Source organism: Chamaea fasciata, unplaced genomic scaffold (genome assembly GCF_029207755.1).
Source record: "Chamaea fasciata isolate MVZ Bird 193981 ecotype frontalis unplaced genomic scaffold, bChaFas1.0.hap1 SCAF_5, whole genome shotgun sequence".
NCBI classification, from domain to species: Eukaryota; Metazoa; Chordata; class Aves; order Passeriformes; family Sylviidae; genus Chamaea; species Chamaea fasciata.
Genome location: NW_027094090.1, coordinates 56,718,121 through 56,735,483, shown reverse-complemented (window position 1 = coordinate 56,735,483; position 17,363 = coordinate 56,718,121). Strand labels below are relative to the sequence as shown.

At 41.6% G+C, this 17,363-nt stretch overlaps 1 protein-coding gene across 2 annotated transcripts in view; it reads right to left on the bottom strand.

Annotated features, from left to right (window-relative positions):
• Positions 1–273: 273 nt before the first annotated feature.
• CREB3L2 (cAMP responsive element binding protein 3 like 2) overlaps positions 274–17,363 on the bottom strand; it is a 74,890-nt gene continuing 57,800 nt past the window's right edge. For both annotated transcript variants that reach the window (XM_066183824.1, XM_066183826.1), the window contains exons 8-12: positions 16,937–17,005; positions 9,799–9,898; positions 8,797–8,923; positions 7,898–8,123; positions 274–7,075 (exon numbers count right to left, since the gene is read on the bottom strand). In XM_066183824.1, the coding sequence (XP_066039921.1) occupies positions 7,000–7,075; positions 7,898–8,123; positions 8,797–8,923; positions 9,799–9,898; positions 16,937–17,005 (598 nt within the window). In that variant the 3' untranslated portion in view covers positions 274–6,999. The remainder of the gene's footprint in view (positions 7,076–7,897; positions 8,124–8,796; positions 8,924–9,798; positions 9,899–16,936; positions 17,006–17,363) is intronic.

Here is a 17,363-nt window from a genome sequence, read left to right as displayed (position 1 = left end):
GTGTCATTGTCACTGATCAATGCCATTGGCCTTCACCTGATTTCCACCCATTACTGAGACGTAATTCTCTGCTAACCTCAAAAAGGGAAGGGGCAGCCAGCTTCAGTAAAACCCCACATCAATGTCCTTTACCTTCCTTTTCTGTCACTAAATTACCAGGGTTCTGCTGCGTTGAAGACGGACACATTGCACACGCAGGCACGCGTGGGGAAGTCGAGGGCCCAGATTTTTTCCGACCATCGGGAAATCAAACAAGTAGTACTCTTTTTTTTTTTTTCTACAGAAAATATTTATTTGCAAGAAATGAAAAGCGTAACATACTTCACTACATACATATTTAGGCTACAAAAGCAGGTAGTCTGTTCTCTCACAGAATCAGGCAGATGATTTAAAAAGGAAAAACAGTGATTTCTTTCCACCCAATGGACATGCTTGCAGTGTGAACAATCAGGTGGGACCGTATCCAGATGACAGCACTTGTACAAAAATAGACAGGCCACTGAACACAGACACAGAGTTAAATAGACATGGCAAGAGAAGAGAGATATCTGCAGTCAGAAGAGGTCCCAATGAAGTTTACCAAAGAGTTTGTGGGGGTGCTTTTGCACTAGTATCACTGTCCCAGTCATCTTAGATAGTTTCAAATGTTTGCACAAACCTATACTGCATTCACATGAACAGAGGGAAAAGGAAAAATCAGCTTAAGTGCCCCAGGGGTGTCACAGCAGAGTGACTTAGTCACAAGGTGCTGTTCTGCATGGCACAAGGCAATGGAATTGGCCATGGATACTTCTCTTCAAGAGAGCAACACCAGGTAATTTATCCTTGGAAGGCCTAGTGAGTCTCAGGGAAACTGGGATGTACTTGCACCACCCCCTGAGAGGAAACTGCTTCCCCTGGCTGGCATCTCACTGTGCCCAAGGGGTGGTTAGGGCAGCAGTGCTCCCAGGGGCCACCTTTTAAGGCTAATTTACATCACATAAAGAAAAAAGAAAAAAAAAAAAAAAAAAAAAAAAAAAAAAAAAAAAAAAAAAAAGAAGCATTCAAAACTGTAATTCTGCAGACCAAAAATGATACCAGAATATAAAATAATATTTTTTTTGTACAAAGCCAGAACTGTTCTCTAGAAAGGCCAGACAGTCTATGCACACACACAAAATGACACAGTGCAACAACATTCAGTTGACAATTAATCACAGGACAGTCTTCAGACAGCAATTCACACAACAGTTTTATGAGTGCTCAGTGATGTGGAATGTGAACAGGTTTCAGAGAGAAATGCCTGGACTTTCTGCTGCACCAAGCCCAAAGCACCCTGCATGTTCAGGTAAATGCCTTTATTTAGCAACACTTATAACATTAGGAAAACTCTGTTTTTGATACCTTTTGATCATTCACCATGCTCATGTGCACAGATGCACACACACTCACACTCATTCTTGCTAACTGTACAAATGAAGAAAGCAAGATGCCGTTATATCAGCACCACTGAATTAAAATCTGTTATGGTAAAGTCAGATACGAGCAGAGTTCTGTTAAAAAATTCAGTACCTGCCTCTGCTTCCCCCTCTCTCTCTTCCACTCCCTTCATTATGGACTGCTGAGGTTCAATAAGATTTTTACCAGCTGTTTAGAGGGTAAAGTGGGATATAATACAGAGGTCAGGTATGCATAGACAGGACTGCATAGCATTAAAGAGCAAGGGGAATAGGAGTAAAGCTAGGCCTAGCAGGTAACTAATGAAAGAGGTTTGCACTGCTGATTTATGGAATCAGGAACTAGAAGGCTTCCCTGTGATGCAAGGAGTCCCTTCACCTGCCTTTTCTTTCACCCCTTCTGTAAGACAGGTCTACAAATCCAGCCTTCCCATGTTCTGTTCTCACCTCTTTAGTTGCAGCTCTTGGAGGAAGAATCTGGAGATCGGTTGTAGGGCAGACAAGAGACTACTGTTAATAAAGAATATCCAAACTCCATTCAGCATCAGATCCAAATAGCATCACAAATGAGTTTCCTGCATGATGCACTTTTTTCTACACAGGAATTTGATTCATAGCTATATAGACACCTTGGTAAAGCAGAAGGCGGCCTGACATAAAAATGAGAAAACCAAATTGCAATTTTCCTCTCAGACCTGGAGTCTCCAATGGATGCTGGTCACCTAAGCAATGTAGTATTAATTGGGATCAACCTTCAACAAATTCTCTGAATGCCCGATGTCACCTTATTGGCCATAAGAAAGCTACAAGATGCATTGAATCCTTACATTTTCTTTGTAAAGACCTTGATTAACGCATACATCAGTTCATTCCCCTCTGCAACCCCCAAAGTTATTAAACTTTAACACTAGATAGTGCAAAGCGGCAAGACATCATAGCACTACACTATTATATAGGCTGAGACAACTTTTGTAGCTACAAAGTACTGACCTATCATTTCACCTTCAGAATACAAAATGTTCCCTTTTTAATTAGTGACTTGAGAAAGAAATATTTTAGTCACCAAGAGTATAAAAATACTCCGTATTCCTCTGTTCTTAGCTGCGTGGGTTTTGAACAATGGCCTCTTGGCACTAGCTAGAATCTAGAGCCCAAATACTCAGTGGAAATCCCTCCCAACGTAGCAATTAGCATCATTCACTTACTTGACCTACATTCTAAAAGCGTCTAGACAGAATTCACCACTGATAGTCTGGGGGCTGGGAGTGGAGAGGTGGGTTGGTTTCTTTAGCAAGGGAAAAAAAAAGTTTTTAGATTAATTTTTGGTCTATGTTAGAAGAATCAAGAACGCATCAAGATACACTGTTACAGAGAGAGATGTGGAGGAAGAGGTCCCCCGTCAGTATAAATCAGACCCCAAGAGCAGTGTGTGAGAACCACTGCTGGGTTGTATCAGCTGGGATCTGGCCTAAGAACCTCAGCCTAATCCATTAGTCTGTGCTGCTGAAAAATATTGAGTGATACAGATGAAATGAAAGAAGTGCAGTAAAGAACTATAAATAGCCTGGGGGGGAAAAACCCAACATTATCTACACACTGGTAACAAGGTTAGAAACATCGCATGCCCTGTGCTTCAGACTTTTTAAATATACACAAATATAAAATAATGCCCTATATTCCTTCATAGCTTATCTCCCTAGAAGCAAAGACATGCCAACAGATCTAGACATGCTTTAAAGCTATAGGCCAAAAGGTAAGTTTACTAGTGTGTATAAAATTGTGCTGATGAGCAACATAACCTTACAGCTGAGGACTCTGAAGTTTATCACTTAAGTCCTCTACTGGGAATGGAAGCCATGTAGCACACAAGGCCTTTGCTTACCCTGTCCATACACACACGTAGGATTCCACAGCACCAAGTCACTGATCACCAGAAAAAGCACACTGGGAGAAGGCTAAGGCCTCAAGTGATAGAGCTGAACTAAAAGCACTTCCTGGCATCCTCCCTGAACATGCCTTACTACTCCCGCCCTATGCCCTTCACTCAGAGTACAGAAGCTGCCTCTCCTCTGCAGTGCACCAACATTCCCACCAGGGTCACCCCGGATGCTGAGGCTGGCAGTGCAATGGCACCTTGTCCTGCCTCCTCTGTCCCCTGCCAGGTACAGAACACGGGTACAAACTCCCTCTGGAGACTGTGGGGTCCTTGCCACACAACAGCCTGTGAGCAGGTGATGACAGGGGATTCCTTGGCCCTTAGCAGAGAAACCTGTTCTGTTAAGGCCCCTGAAGAAAAATGATCACAAACATACCAAAGTGAAGCAAAGCTTTTCCTTATTATAAAATAACATGTAATACAATAAATCCCCAAGCAATGTGTGTGCTAGGTCAAGAGATTCCCTAAAGAAGTACCTAAAAATAACTTAAAGGATTACACAAATTAAGATTATAGCAGTTGATTATCAAACACTTACAAGAAATCAGTATGGCCATGCCGGCTTGGATGAATTAGTACAAAGGCCTGACCCAGACCACGGCCAGTTTAAAATGCTCAGGATGAAAACATGATTATCTTCCAACCAGATTTGTACCAATATGCCCAAATTAAACCAAAAAAAGGGCAAAGTTTTAATGGTGGCCAGTGCAGTAGGTTTCAGAGAGGAGGAGCCATTTTGGGTGGGCAAAATTATCTATCCTTTAAGAGCTGAGAATAATTCCACTTTGTTTTTCACACAGTGAAGTCAGCCAGCTGTATCTGAAATGGGAGGAGATCCATTTAGCTGGCAATGGGGAGGAACTCAGGCTGCACAGAGCAAACTGCAAGACTGGTAAGTGCTGTTGTGCTTCACACCCTGGGGCCTCTTTTACAAATCATTTAACCACTTGGTTACCCTCAAAGACAGCAAACCAAGGGTGCTCTGGAAAAAAAAAAAAAAAAAAAAAAAAAAAAGACCATTTAAGGAATTTTCTAAACTATGACCTTGCCCACTTTTGCTGACCACTTGGGGTCAATTCCAGCTTTCTCCTATCACTTTGCTGACCTCAAGTGGCTGAGCAATGCAGCCATCCCTTGTGACACTCACAAGCAATCACTGTTTATGTGAAGCCTTAAACCATAAAAAACCAACCAACCAAACAAACAAAAAAACCAAACAAACACAAAAATTGTTAATGGATACTGGAATGATTCAGAGAACCCAGCAGGATCACTGTGAAGGGAAACAGGCTTTACAGTAGAGGTTGACCCATACCAAGATGGTAACACTTGCAAAACAGACTACAACAGCATTTCTCCTCTCATTGTCACCTCAGGTAAAATAATAAGGCACTTGTATAGAAGAATAGGGCATTACCTAAAAAAGCACATCTGTACACCAGAACTCAGTACTAGCTCATGGAGTCAGGCACTTGTTTCACTCCCACTGATGTGAAACACCTTCTTAAAATAGCACAGAGGGCACTGATCCACAGTCCCCTCCAATCCACCAAATCCCTTCCATTCATTTCACTGAATTTTGAGTCAGGTCTGAGGGTGGCAAATAGGATGCCAAAGGAAGAAAGTCTAAGGAGAATGAAGAATAAGAAAGGAGCTGGTGTGACAGCTGCTGTAATAAAATACAAATTCAATATTTTACAAAATACAATAGTTGCAGGAAATATCTACTGTACAGAGTAAAAAATTATTTGTAAGGCTAGGTTAGTTTTTCCCTTATTTATCATTAGGAAAAAAAAAAAAGAAAAAAGAGCTTCAAATTACTTTTTTTTTTTTTTTTTAATTGACTTCTTCTGGTAAACTGTAAAGTAGCTATGCTAGCCTGCTGAATTAGGGTTTTCACATTATATCCATCCTCAATGGAGCACAAGTGCCCTTCTGTAGGAACCAGATAAAACCCTGCTCAAATTCTGGACTGAGTTCAACTATGCCCCTGCAAGGACAACTTGCAAGAAGCACAGCTCAGGCAAAGGCATGACCAGGGTACTGAGAGAGAGAGAGAGAGAGAGAGAGAGAGAGAGAGAGAGAGAGAGAGAGAGAGAGAGAGAGAGAGAGAGAGAGAGAGAGAGAGAGAGAGAGAGAGAGAGAGAAGAAGGAAACAAAGTATGGAGAAGAGTACTGGACTGGGATCAGACCTTAATGCTGCTCTTGGCTTTCTCAATGAGCTGGGGTCAGTCATTCAACTGCCCACATGTTCATCTCATTCCTCTTTTAAGTCCTCCTGCCTACATAATCAGCTCCTCAGATCTGAGGGTGCCTTGCCATACAGTTAATAGAGTATCCACCACCTCCAGGCATGAGCTGGGCCTATCTGTACCCAAAGCAGATCACACCTCTGGAAAAGCAGGTAAGACACATGGCTTTATTTTAGGACAATTCAAGCTTAAGGGGAGGAAATGGGTGTTCAGTGATGCTTGTAAGTCTGATTTCAGGGTCTGCCCCGATCACTTGCAAGATTAGGAAAGCCCAGTTCTCTTCATTGCAACTGCTTGAACAGAATTTTTCAAAGCTAATAAATACTATTTACAACAGTAACAGGAACATGGCAAGGAAAGGAAAACACAAGACAATCTGAGACTGGGTGTACACAAGAATTTTCATCAACCAGCTAGAAGCCAATAAATTAAATCCATATGGTCCTCTCAGGAGGCACTTCTGGTTTAAGCCTTACATTGATTTAGTTTGTTGGGAAGGAGCTGATTTAAGCTAAATAGATTAGCCTTATGCAGACTAAAGGGCGTCCATCTAAAATATTGCATAAATGTCACAAAACCTGCTTTCTAAACAGATTTAGTTAAACTAGTGTAATTCTCCCACACAGAGTGTGGTAAGACAGTGACTGATCTTTGCTTAAATTCTCAAGGGTAGAAGCAGGGAAGCCTACCAGGACTGCTTTAATACACAGAGAAACCTACCCTGCTAAGTGATGAAGAGACTGGAGGGGAGAAGAGAAAGAGCTGGGGGAGGACAATTCAGCAGCATCATGGACCAGCCCTCTCCTGCCTGTGCTGTGAACTCAGCAGTGTCAGGGCTCTTTCTTGTCCCTTCAGAAGCAGGCTGCACATGTGCTTCTCTGTCCCTCCAAAAGGCTCAAGTGCTGTAGACCAGTAGGCACAGAGCTGTGGGGAGACTCTAAGCACCATCATGCTGCATCTCCTCTCTCTCTCAATTACCTCCTCCCAAGAAATGTATCACACACGTGCTCCCACTGGTTTCGCACAACTCACCCTTCCTCAGCATGTCTTTGTGCTCAGATCAGGCTGTGTGCATGTACAGGCACACACACCCACCAGTCACTGGCACACCGCTGGCATCATCTGCCATCATAATTCAGTCCTGCCCTTGCAGTGGTAGACAGGAAGGGGATAAAAGCAGAGACAGGGACTGTGTGCGACGTGAGAAAGGGAGTTACAAAGATATCCCATCTGTAGTCACAGCCTCACCAGTCAATGAAGAAGTTGAACTCCCTCTCTTTTTGTACTTTGGTTCACTGAGGATGACAAGTCAGGGGAACTTTGGTTGAAAATATGTGGGAAAGAGGAAAGTCAAGAAAAAAGGCCTTTTTTATTTTTAAGAGGTGGCATTGACTCTTCTATCTATTTCAATTATCTTCAGTGTTTCATTTCCTTCTAGTTTGGAGTTGACTCTGTAGGGAACAAAAAACCAAAGGTTAACCCTAATGGTAATTTTTTAAAATACATTTCCTGCTTGATTTGGCTAATGCTAAAGAGACATTCAGTATTTACCAGGTATGTATTTGGTCAGTTAGCTGAATCTGGTAACATACTGAATTTTACTGAAGTAGTCATCTCTTTGGTCCTAGGCAAGCAAAGGTGCAGCAGAAAGAAGCATACATATTTAAACCAGTAACTCTCTCTCTTTTGAGAGGCCTGCAAAACCTACATTTATGCTAAAAAAAAAAAAAAAAAAAACAAACCAACAAAAAATCCCTTACATTTATGCTAAAAGTGAGGGAACTCAGTGAACTCAGTGTAGGAACTTAAGTAGTCAGATAATTTTACATGTCTGTCTCTTGAGACCGAGTCCTGCAAACTTACCGCAGTAATGCTTTGGTAAGATCACTGCTGTGAGAAACTCCAGCTCTTCATGCCCTAGTCTCTTTGAAATTCCAGTGAGTCACAACCTCACACTTCCATACAACTGCCAAAAGCTTATGCCTTTGGGAAGCACACAAGTAAGTGCTTTAAAGAAGTGGGTAGGCCCAACTAAGAGGCTTAGGGTTAGGTTTCTGGCAGAAGTACCGAGTTCGGTAGCTGAATTACTACAATTCTGTTCCAATGACTTCTCCAGAGAACCAGTGACTTTGCCCATAGGCTCTTCAGATAAAAACCAAACTCTTACTTCATGGTGCCCAGCATACTGAGCTGCTAGCCTAACCTCTGGCCTTCAGGCATGAACAAGAGTGACCCAGAACACCCATGTGACAAGCAGCCCACCGTGCACTCACCTGTGCTGCTGCAGGCCCAGCAGCACTGATTTCTCTAGCCTTGTCTCATTGGCTATTGTGAACTGCATGATCTCATCCTGCTGTGTCCCTGACACAGCTTCTAGGGACAGTGTTGTGAACTTGGAGGTGTCTGTTTGCCTGTCATTGCGATCTGCAAAGGACATCGGGCTTGATGGCTCCTCCAATTGGTGAGGCTCCTCATAAATTAGTAGACTCCTTGACCTTACTGCATACAAAAACAGAAGGCAAAATGAGATGAGCAACAGACAGCTCAGAGAACAGACCTGGTCATTTCAGGAAATGGGAACTGTTAGGGCAGAGCCAAAGCTGCAAAGGCCTTTTTTTTCATAGTGATTAACTGGCAATTTGATAGCTGAAGAAAGAAACCATAGGAATGGTTCACGTAGGGATCAAAAAGCTCTAAATTATTCACAAAACAACAACAAAATTAAATAATAACTTTGATAATACATTGGCTCATTATGGTTATGTAATACTAACAGTTTCCCACTCAGTACTTGGACTCTTTGGTAACACTGGCAGAGAAAACAGCAACTGAAATAATTTGTGCATTTTAACAGTATGAACATTTGCTACTGAGTAGAAACCCTGCTACCTTTCACAGACCACTAACTTCAGTTCTGCAAACAGGCCAAAAATTCTTTAAACAGAAGTACCAAGCAGGCTAGTGGGGAAAAGGTTTTGCTCATTTTTATGAAGTCTGCTGCCATCAACATAGTTTGCTAAGCTATCCTTCTTAGAAAAACACAGGTATAAATGAAAAACACAGAAATCCTTCTTAGGAAGACGTGCTGGAGAAGGGGGTTAGGAATGGGTGTTGAAAACAAGTGCTTAAGTACAACCAAGGGAAGAGCAAGACTGGAATAGCTGTCACTTACCAATGGAATCTGTGTAGGACTCTGGTGAGGAATGCTGCCTGGGCAACACCATCTTTGTAGCAGAAGAATATGGCCCATAGCTCTGAGAGAAGCTGCCAAAAACTACTGCAAAGCACAGCACCACCATCTGGCAAAGGGAGGATGCAGGAGAGGTGAGTGCACTTGACCCACATGCGCACTTGAGAACTGATACTTTATCAAAACAAATCATTTGGGGCCATTCTCATCACTACATACCTAGCAAAGGCACCTATACAGTAAAAATTCAGTGTTTTAAAGGGCACATTTCAGCGCTGGGGTTTGTTTTCAATGTCTGCACCATGCAGATAAAGCTGCCGTGTGTTTTACAGGTACTGATGAGTATTTCCAAGGTTATTTCTGCTGCTGGCCCCAGTCTTGCTTCCAAGTGACAGTGAGGCTAGACTGGGAGAACAGCTTAGGCCTTGCAAATGATTTTCATCAATTTACACCATTTTAGGTATAAAGGGAACTTGCTAGCTGAGTGTAACAAGGGAAAAGGAAATGTTACGTTCTACTCTTTTTCTTATCTTGACTACTACTACTGAAATAGAACAGCGGTAGATTTACAGCCTCAGTCATATTTTGATTTGGTTGACCAAGTTTATTTTTATTGGTATCATAAGCACCAAGTCTCAAAGGTCACCCTCATTTTCATTTTACAACCCCAGACACCATTTCCACCACATAATACTGCAGGAAATAATAAAGTGGGTGACTTGGAGGAGCATTGCTCCTTTTTTCATCACTGCAGCACCCAACCAAAAGCACAGGCCCTGTCTCCTCCAGAATTCAGTACCTTCCCACAACCATTAATCTTCAGCAGTCACAAGTCTCACCTCCCTCAAAATTGTCAAGTCATGAAAAGGAGTTCCCCAAGCTGTGAATTTGGCATTGAGAGGCTATGCAGAACAAGAGATGTGCCTTTGAGGAGTGGAAAGAGATTTTAATTCCCTTACAGTTCCCAGCCTTCGGGACACTCACCATAAGACAGGTCCCTGTTTGTGTGCTAGCTGCCTTACACGAGCGGGACACTTTGCCAGCAACCATGGCTTGGAGTCTCTGCAACTGCTGCAGAAGTGTTCTGGAAAGCAAAGACAACAAACAAGCATCACACACACTGACTGGCTGGTTGGTTAAATTTTTTTTCAAATTCCACACATAGAAACAATACAGCATTTAGGATCAGGCAGAGATAGTTAAAGTCTTCTTAAAATTACTAGCATGTTTTTAATTTTACGAAGCTTTTACACTAGTATTACCACTGGAACTTTCAAGATCTTTTACTTTTCCCTCAGCTGATGTCCCTGAACAATTACTTCTTTAGTACTTTCAGTAAGTTCTTATAAATAAAAATCGCATTTTCAGTGTTTCTATAAAAAATGGCACATTAACAACTGAAACTGCTCTACATGCAAGTGACCAGTTGCATTTTTTACCGGACTCTATATCATGAATTCAGCAGGAGTTTTGCCATTATTTTTAAAGATGCAGAATTGAATTTATAACTGCTCTAGTTAGTCATCAAAACCTCCAACTGCTCTAGTTGGTTATACAGTTGGTTATCAAAACCCCCTTTTTCCCAAAAATCTGCTGTTTAGGGGTTTAGAACACATGCTGGCTGACTTTTGACTTAAAACCAGACATAGGCACAGACTTCATTTCTCATAATCATTTATTAAATAAAACACTTTAAACTATTTGTTAAACCCTGCAGAGTTGACAAAAATTGCAGATGCTTCAAGTGGCTATTCTGACTGGGTCTTTCAGAGGTCCCAACCGCAACGTCAATTCTCTTGTGGCTGGAGTCAACAGTCCCAGACCAGAAGAGCCTTTCTGACTGTTTTTTTTTTTTTCTTTTTCTGCTGTAGCATCAATTACTACAGTCAGAATACAAGTAATTTAAATGGAAAATGATCTCAAAGTATGATTGGTACAGAGTTTTCACAGCCGTTTCTTGAACAATCTATGAGCAACCCAAATGCCTGTCCTCAACACAAATATATAATTTTGTATCAAGATGCTAAATTTGCCTTTTGTTTCCAAGTTTACTTTTCACTTCTCCTGTAAGTTTCACAATCTACTGTGGAGGATACCCCAGAGAAACTCCAGACGGCTGTAATGTCAAAAGCTAAAGCAAGAGGCAAGGTCAGGATGTCAGAGAAAATAGAAGGAGTATTTTAAGACCAAACTGGCTAAAAGCTAATTGTAGGCCAGACCCAGAGGTGCATTCACAGCTCAATATACACTGGTCTGCCTATTTTCATAGATTTTTTTTTTTAATCATCAATGTTCATTGCTAATTAGGGTTTAATGAATCCAAGGACTTCAGGAATACATTCTGAAATGAGCACAAGGCATTCTCACAGCACAGAGTTATCTGGGCCAGCAGATCCTTCTCAACTTGTTAAGAAAGGATATCTTACATGCTCTTGAGAGCACGGCTTACTCTGCAACTCAGTATTTAAAAAAGAGAGCAATATGCCCAGTGCAATCCTTTACTCAGCAATACAGAGACCACAGGCAAATTCAGAGATATGAACAGCGTCCACCACATAAATGAGACCATCCTAACTCTCTGCTCCCTTTGGCACCTCACCACAGTTCCTCCTGACATCCACTGCACGGCACAAGGTTCACCAGACTTGTGCACATCATTTCCTGGATCACAACACGTTGCCCACAGTATTCCCACCACGAGCCACCAGCTGTGTTAGATAGCAATGCTCTTTCAACCCTGAACTTTCTGTGCTATTTTGGAAGACTAAATCTTTCCCCCATGTCAGGCCTGACTCACTGGGCTCGATGCAGAACAGCTCTACAGAGTGAGGAGGAAGGAGCTCTCCTCCTCCTCAGCTTGGGGGCTGGCAGCAGCAGCAGCCTTGAAATGCTGATCGTTCTTGCCACTTTTTGTGGAGGCGTCAGTGAGAAAACAGCTAATGGCTGGTGAGGAAATCAACAGAGAAGAGGCAATTCTCCTCATTTTGCTCATCTCTGCCTTTTCATGCTCAATTTAAAAAACCTGTTGGGCAGAGTGGGCCCAGAGAGCTGATTATGAAACAGTCTCTTTGGAAAGTATGATTAGGCAGGTATTCTGAGGTCTCCTATACACAGAGGAAGATTCATCCCCCACCTTATTTACCAAATACCTTCATGTAAAATGTCTCTCTTCCCAACGTCATTTATCTGTTTGAAAAGAGTTCCTAGTTTTTTTCTCAACAGACAAGAACTCAGCGTGTGGAGCTGACAGGATACAAGTGCATTTGCAAACTGTGAGCAAGAACCAAGGCAAGAACAAGAAACAAGTTTGATCAGAGACGACATCAGTTTATCCTGCCACTGCCAAAATGAGACACACCTTGGTGCTTTTATTCTCTATTTGAATCTGGAATGGTGAAAGACTGGATTCTGAGGTCAAAAGATTCCCATGCAAAAGCTTGTGACTGGACAGCTGCATGGATGATCTGGACCAGGAGAGGCAAAAGGAGCAGATCTCTGCCCTGCAGAAAAGGGACTTTCCTAAATTATGATGCTTCCTCTAAATAGCAGTAGAAAGGCCACAAACGCTTTTAGTGGAATTTACTGCCTATGGCTAAGTCCTAACAGGAGAAAATGCAATCCCAAGACAGTATGCTAAGGGGGTTTGCACCCCCAGGGATTATTTTCACTGTGTCTGACACCTTTCCCAGGGATTTTCAATTAGAGGGTCAATTCCGTAGGAGGTGTGACCACGCTTTCACACTTTTCCCTGCCAATGGAAGCACCTCATAGGAAAGCTGTAAAGTGACTGAAGACTCCTGCACTTCCTTACACATACTGCCAGCAAACTTGGTCTGTCTGTGATGTCTTGGTTTTGGTGCGTATTCACACATATTCATCCTCAGAAGACACCTTTTCACTACCAAAGTATGGACCAAGTCAAGCCTTCCCTTCTGCTTCCAGTGATACTTTAATTGAGAGAAAACTTGTCGCTACAGAACCACCTCGGAAATCTCAAGTCAGCGTTTCTGTTTAAAATCCAACATTGATTCAAACAAACAAACAAACAAACAAACAAACAAACAAACAAACAAACAAACAAGACATCTTCTAGGGGACACCAAACACTCAATCAAAAGTTTTTAGAGGATTGTTCTTATGGTGTGAGGAACAAAACCTAATTCTGATAAGAAGAGAGAAAAAATATTCTGTCTTTTAACTCTACTCTGCCTGTCCCACTTGTAACAAAGGGGACAAATTCCAAAGTAAGGTTTTACCTAAAATACACTTAAATCCACAATTTTCCCTCATTTGAATTACAAAGAAAATCTCCAGCAATTTTTCATAAAAGATGTTTCCACATGAAAACCAACGTCCTGCCGGTCTGAAAGTAAGGAGCAACTCCAGGGCTGCCAAGGTTTGTCAAATATTGTAAGAGTGGCCTGAAATCACATGCAAGATATCTCATTGCAACTTAAACCTAGATCCTTTACTCCTTGAAAATGATTTGGTAAAATGACTTTACTAGTCTCAAATGAAAGAACAGCCAAGCAAATCAGGGAAGTCTGGCAGCTTTGGTGCTGATAAACCCTTGGTGGGTCAGACTGATGTGCAACTTGGTCTTTAAATGACTGGGAGTTGGAGAAATGGAAGAATATACCATCTTTATTCATAAGGCATTGCCTTTAAAGCGCTTGTTAGTGCAGATCTACACAGCTGGCTACTGTTATTCCATGGCAGCAACTCTGGCAGCCACTTGCAGTCATTGTCCACGTGTGACACTCTCAATCACACATGCACTAGACATGTCTATCATTTCTCCAGGAAAAGGGATCATCAAGATATCTACAAATAGAGACTCAACAAAAGCAAGAAGCAAAAGCACTTCTCAACATGTCATACCCAGAACCAGATGTTTCAAAATTGTCTTTAAGCCCAAACAGACCTGGCTCCCAGGTGGACAACACTGGTGTCAGAGAATGTTTGCAACATTTTGGATCACTGGCAGTATCTGCCTTTGGTCTCAGTGCCAAAATGTGAGTGGGTCAAGCCTTTCTGGTGACTGGGATATCTCAGTTCAATACCCAGCACCAGCTTCTTCTCACACCCTTTGCTTTCTAAGAGAGCAGTGCCCCACATATTTAGATGCTACTCAAACCAATGGCTCACTTGTGGCTGTAAGACTAAACAGATAAGTGTGTAATAGTATGCTTCCTTAGTTTTGAGAAAACTGCCTAGGAAGGAACTTGGATGGGTTTCTTTTAAGGGATTGAGTCACACGAATTAGGAGAGGTAACATATGCTAGTGTTCTAATACTAAAGCTGACAAAAATGCTGCAGTCACCCACTCAGTAATGAGAATTAAGAACTCCAGCATCTTGATCCCCAGCCTTCTGCCTTGTCTTTTAAGATGTGTGAATGCCAAGGGAGATGCTCCTGGATGCAATTTTTTTGACCACACTTGCACCTTTGACATTACATCTTTCCAAACCCAGATTTTCAGGTTAAGGCTGGCTTTCAAGGAAGAATCTTCTATTTTTTTTCATGTTACTGAGAGTAATGAAGGAACAATTTTATCAGAAAAAAATTCTAGTGTTTCCATGGTTTGGAGCCAGATTTTGAAATGCAAGCAGGGTTTCCCTGAAGTCTTAGGTATCTATCTATGCAAATGTTTTCTATATATAGATTAACATACTCTTAAAAATCTGATAGCACATACTGAAAGGAAACTGCTGTTCAATAGTTGTATGTTTTGGAAATTGTCCTTCAGTTCCTCTCAATCCAGCTAGACTACACAAATATGACAGTGACTGACAGCAATACATGTTCATGAACTTTAAGGTAAGCAACTATAGCCTAATTTTTCAACAAGGTAAAAATCCAACTTTGTCTACATCTACACTTGAATGCATCATTTTAAAATGTAATCATAGCTCTTATTTTCCTGTTCTCTTTCTTCCACTCTTACAATCTTTCACAATGGGAGAACTGCTCTGATGTTTGTAGATCTACTTTTAGATAACATGTTCAATAATGTCTTCACTTTTTACTGAAATGAACACTTAAAGTTACAGCTGAAGTCAACCAGGGCTCTGCCTTGGGCATATTAAGTAAGATATATGTGTGCATAACTGTGCTAGGTACTTTGAGAAATAAAGTTCTAAACATATAAATTCAGGTGTCTGACACACCAAACTGACACTAAATAATTTTGACCACCACTGCTCCTAACTTAGGTTCCTGACTGCATGTAGGAGATGGAAGTTCCAGCTATAAGATGGTAGATGCTGTGAAGACAAGTTCTGAAACACGTGAACAGTTTCTGGATGCCATGCCAAGGCTCTGTGCAAATAGCAATGAGGAAATGAGACATTTTGAATTCACTGAAGGATGTGGATAATGTACATTAAACCCGGGCCAGGAGCCATTCTCTGAATGAGACAGTTGCATGATTATACAGTAAATGGGAAAAGTGGTTTTCTGGAGTTAAGGTGGAAAACTCTATAATATGATATGTTACAAAACTGAGGTTTGATGAATGCAGGCACTTTAACAAATTTCTCAGTACTTCACATGGAAGCCTTAGCAGATTTTAGACACAGTTGATATCTAAATAGCCAAAACAGCATTGCCATGAATTACAAGAATTTCTGTGCAGAAGGATGAACATCTGCTTCTCTGCATGAAATTACAGATCAATATCAATGCTATTGCAGAGGGAAAGAAACAATGCAACTCATCTCACATGGCCATAGTATGAAGGATTTGGAGATAACATCACTTACCTAAAACTTCTGAGAGCAATTAGCATGAAAGAATTATAATAATCAAATAATAGGTAAGATGCTACAAGTCTTTTCTGAAAGGATGGACAACACCAAAAAAGCTCTTCTCATGAGTGCACCTTCAACAGGTCAGAGAAGAAAACAGCTGGCCAAATTTATCTTAACTGGGGAGAACTCCAGGGTTGACAGCATGTTGCCTCCAAGAGGATAATCTACAGCTGCACCTTTTCTTAAGAGAAGTTGGTTTCAGTACCTTCTGGGACAGATTTTGGGTGAGACATCCCTTTTCCACACCTACAGAATAGTTCCTGGTTCTTTTATGTCAAACCCTGGCCAACAATATAAGAGGCACAGAAATGGTTTGGCTCTCTTCAGGCAAGCAGCAGATGTCTTTATGCATGAGCAGTGTGTGGGAGACACTCTCCAGCAAGTCACAGTACTACAGGGTCTGGCTTCATGAAATTAGAGATTGGATCCAGAGATTAGAAACAACACATGCCACTCAATTAGCAATGCACTGGCTGCCAGATCAGCTCTAGGGCCATTTTTCATGATCATGGGTCTTATCTTCAAAACCCAGCCTCCTCCCACACTTCAGTGTCACCATCATGTTCCTTGGTAATATTCAGCCATCACTGCAAATGCCTCTAACTGGGAAGTGTTAAGAGTGGGCTCATCTAGTACCTACTCACTGGAATTTGCCACACTGAGCATAAGCCAGGATTGACACTGCACACTCTCAGCTGCCACCCAATTAAAAGCTTAGCTATTCAACATTTTCTGCCATGTGTCCTTTGAAAGAGCCACCACTGAGTCACCCATTTCTTCAGAAACGAAGAAACAAGAAGGTGATTTTCCCCTCCAAATGAAGGAAATTCTGGGGTGTGAGATAGTTGGAAGGGTGCACAATAATTGCAAGGGTATCTGGTAGTGCCTAAGGAACTAATAATGACTCTTGAGTTTCAGCACTGTGATTTCTGGAAGTGTCATGTCTTAGGTTAAGGATTCCTGGCAAAATTTCACTAAATAAAGAAAATCGGGAGAGCCGGACTGTAGGGGTTTTTTTTTGTTTTGTTACCAGTTACATTCCCTTGGGCAGCAGAAGAACTCAGAGAAGAGTGCTGAAAGGTTTCTCAAGCACACAACAGGCTGGAGACAGTTTAAGACAGGACATCAAAACCTCCACGCTTTATATCCCACTGCAGTCACAATAACTGGCCTTCCACATCCGTCTCTGACATAAACCCCGTCAGACACAGCTATTGTTCACATTTCAGTTGATCTCTCAACCCCCAGATTTTCACTTTTCACGGTAATATCCCACTACCAAGTTTTGTTTGATGATCTCCATACCTTACCTGTTAGTGTTCTCCAGGACTTCAACCTTCTTACGCAGCTCACTGTTTTCATTTGAGCAGGTCTCAACTCTGGAGACAGCACAATGAAAGAGAAATATAAACACATCGGTAATGTATTCAACTGATTGTAAAACGAGCTAAACTTGCTTTCACTGAGAGCTCTAAGATCTTGCCTACATTTAAAGAAACATTACACCAATGAACTTCAGTCGTAATATTCACGCTTCATAGTGTGAAACACATAGCAGAAGTTGCATTAGCTGTCTGGCAAATGGAATTCTGAAATGATTCTGAAATCAGAGCCTCAAATTTCAAGTTTATGAGGGCTAATAAGTCACGAGATTAAAGACGGTGCTCAAGACTGTCCCAAGATACTACCCATTTCCAAACCATCCCTGGAAATCCCCAAACTAAAGGAGATGGTCAT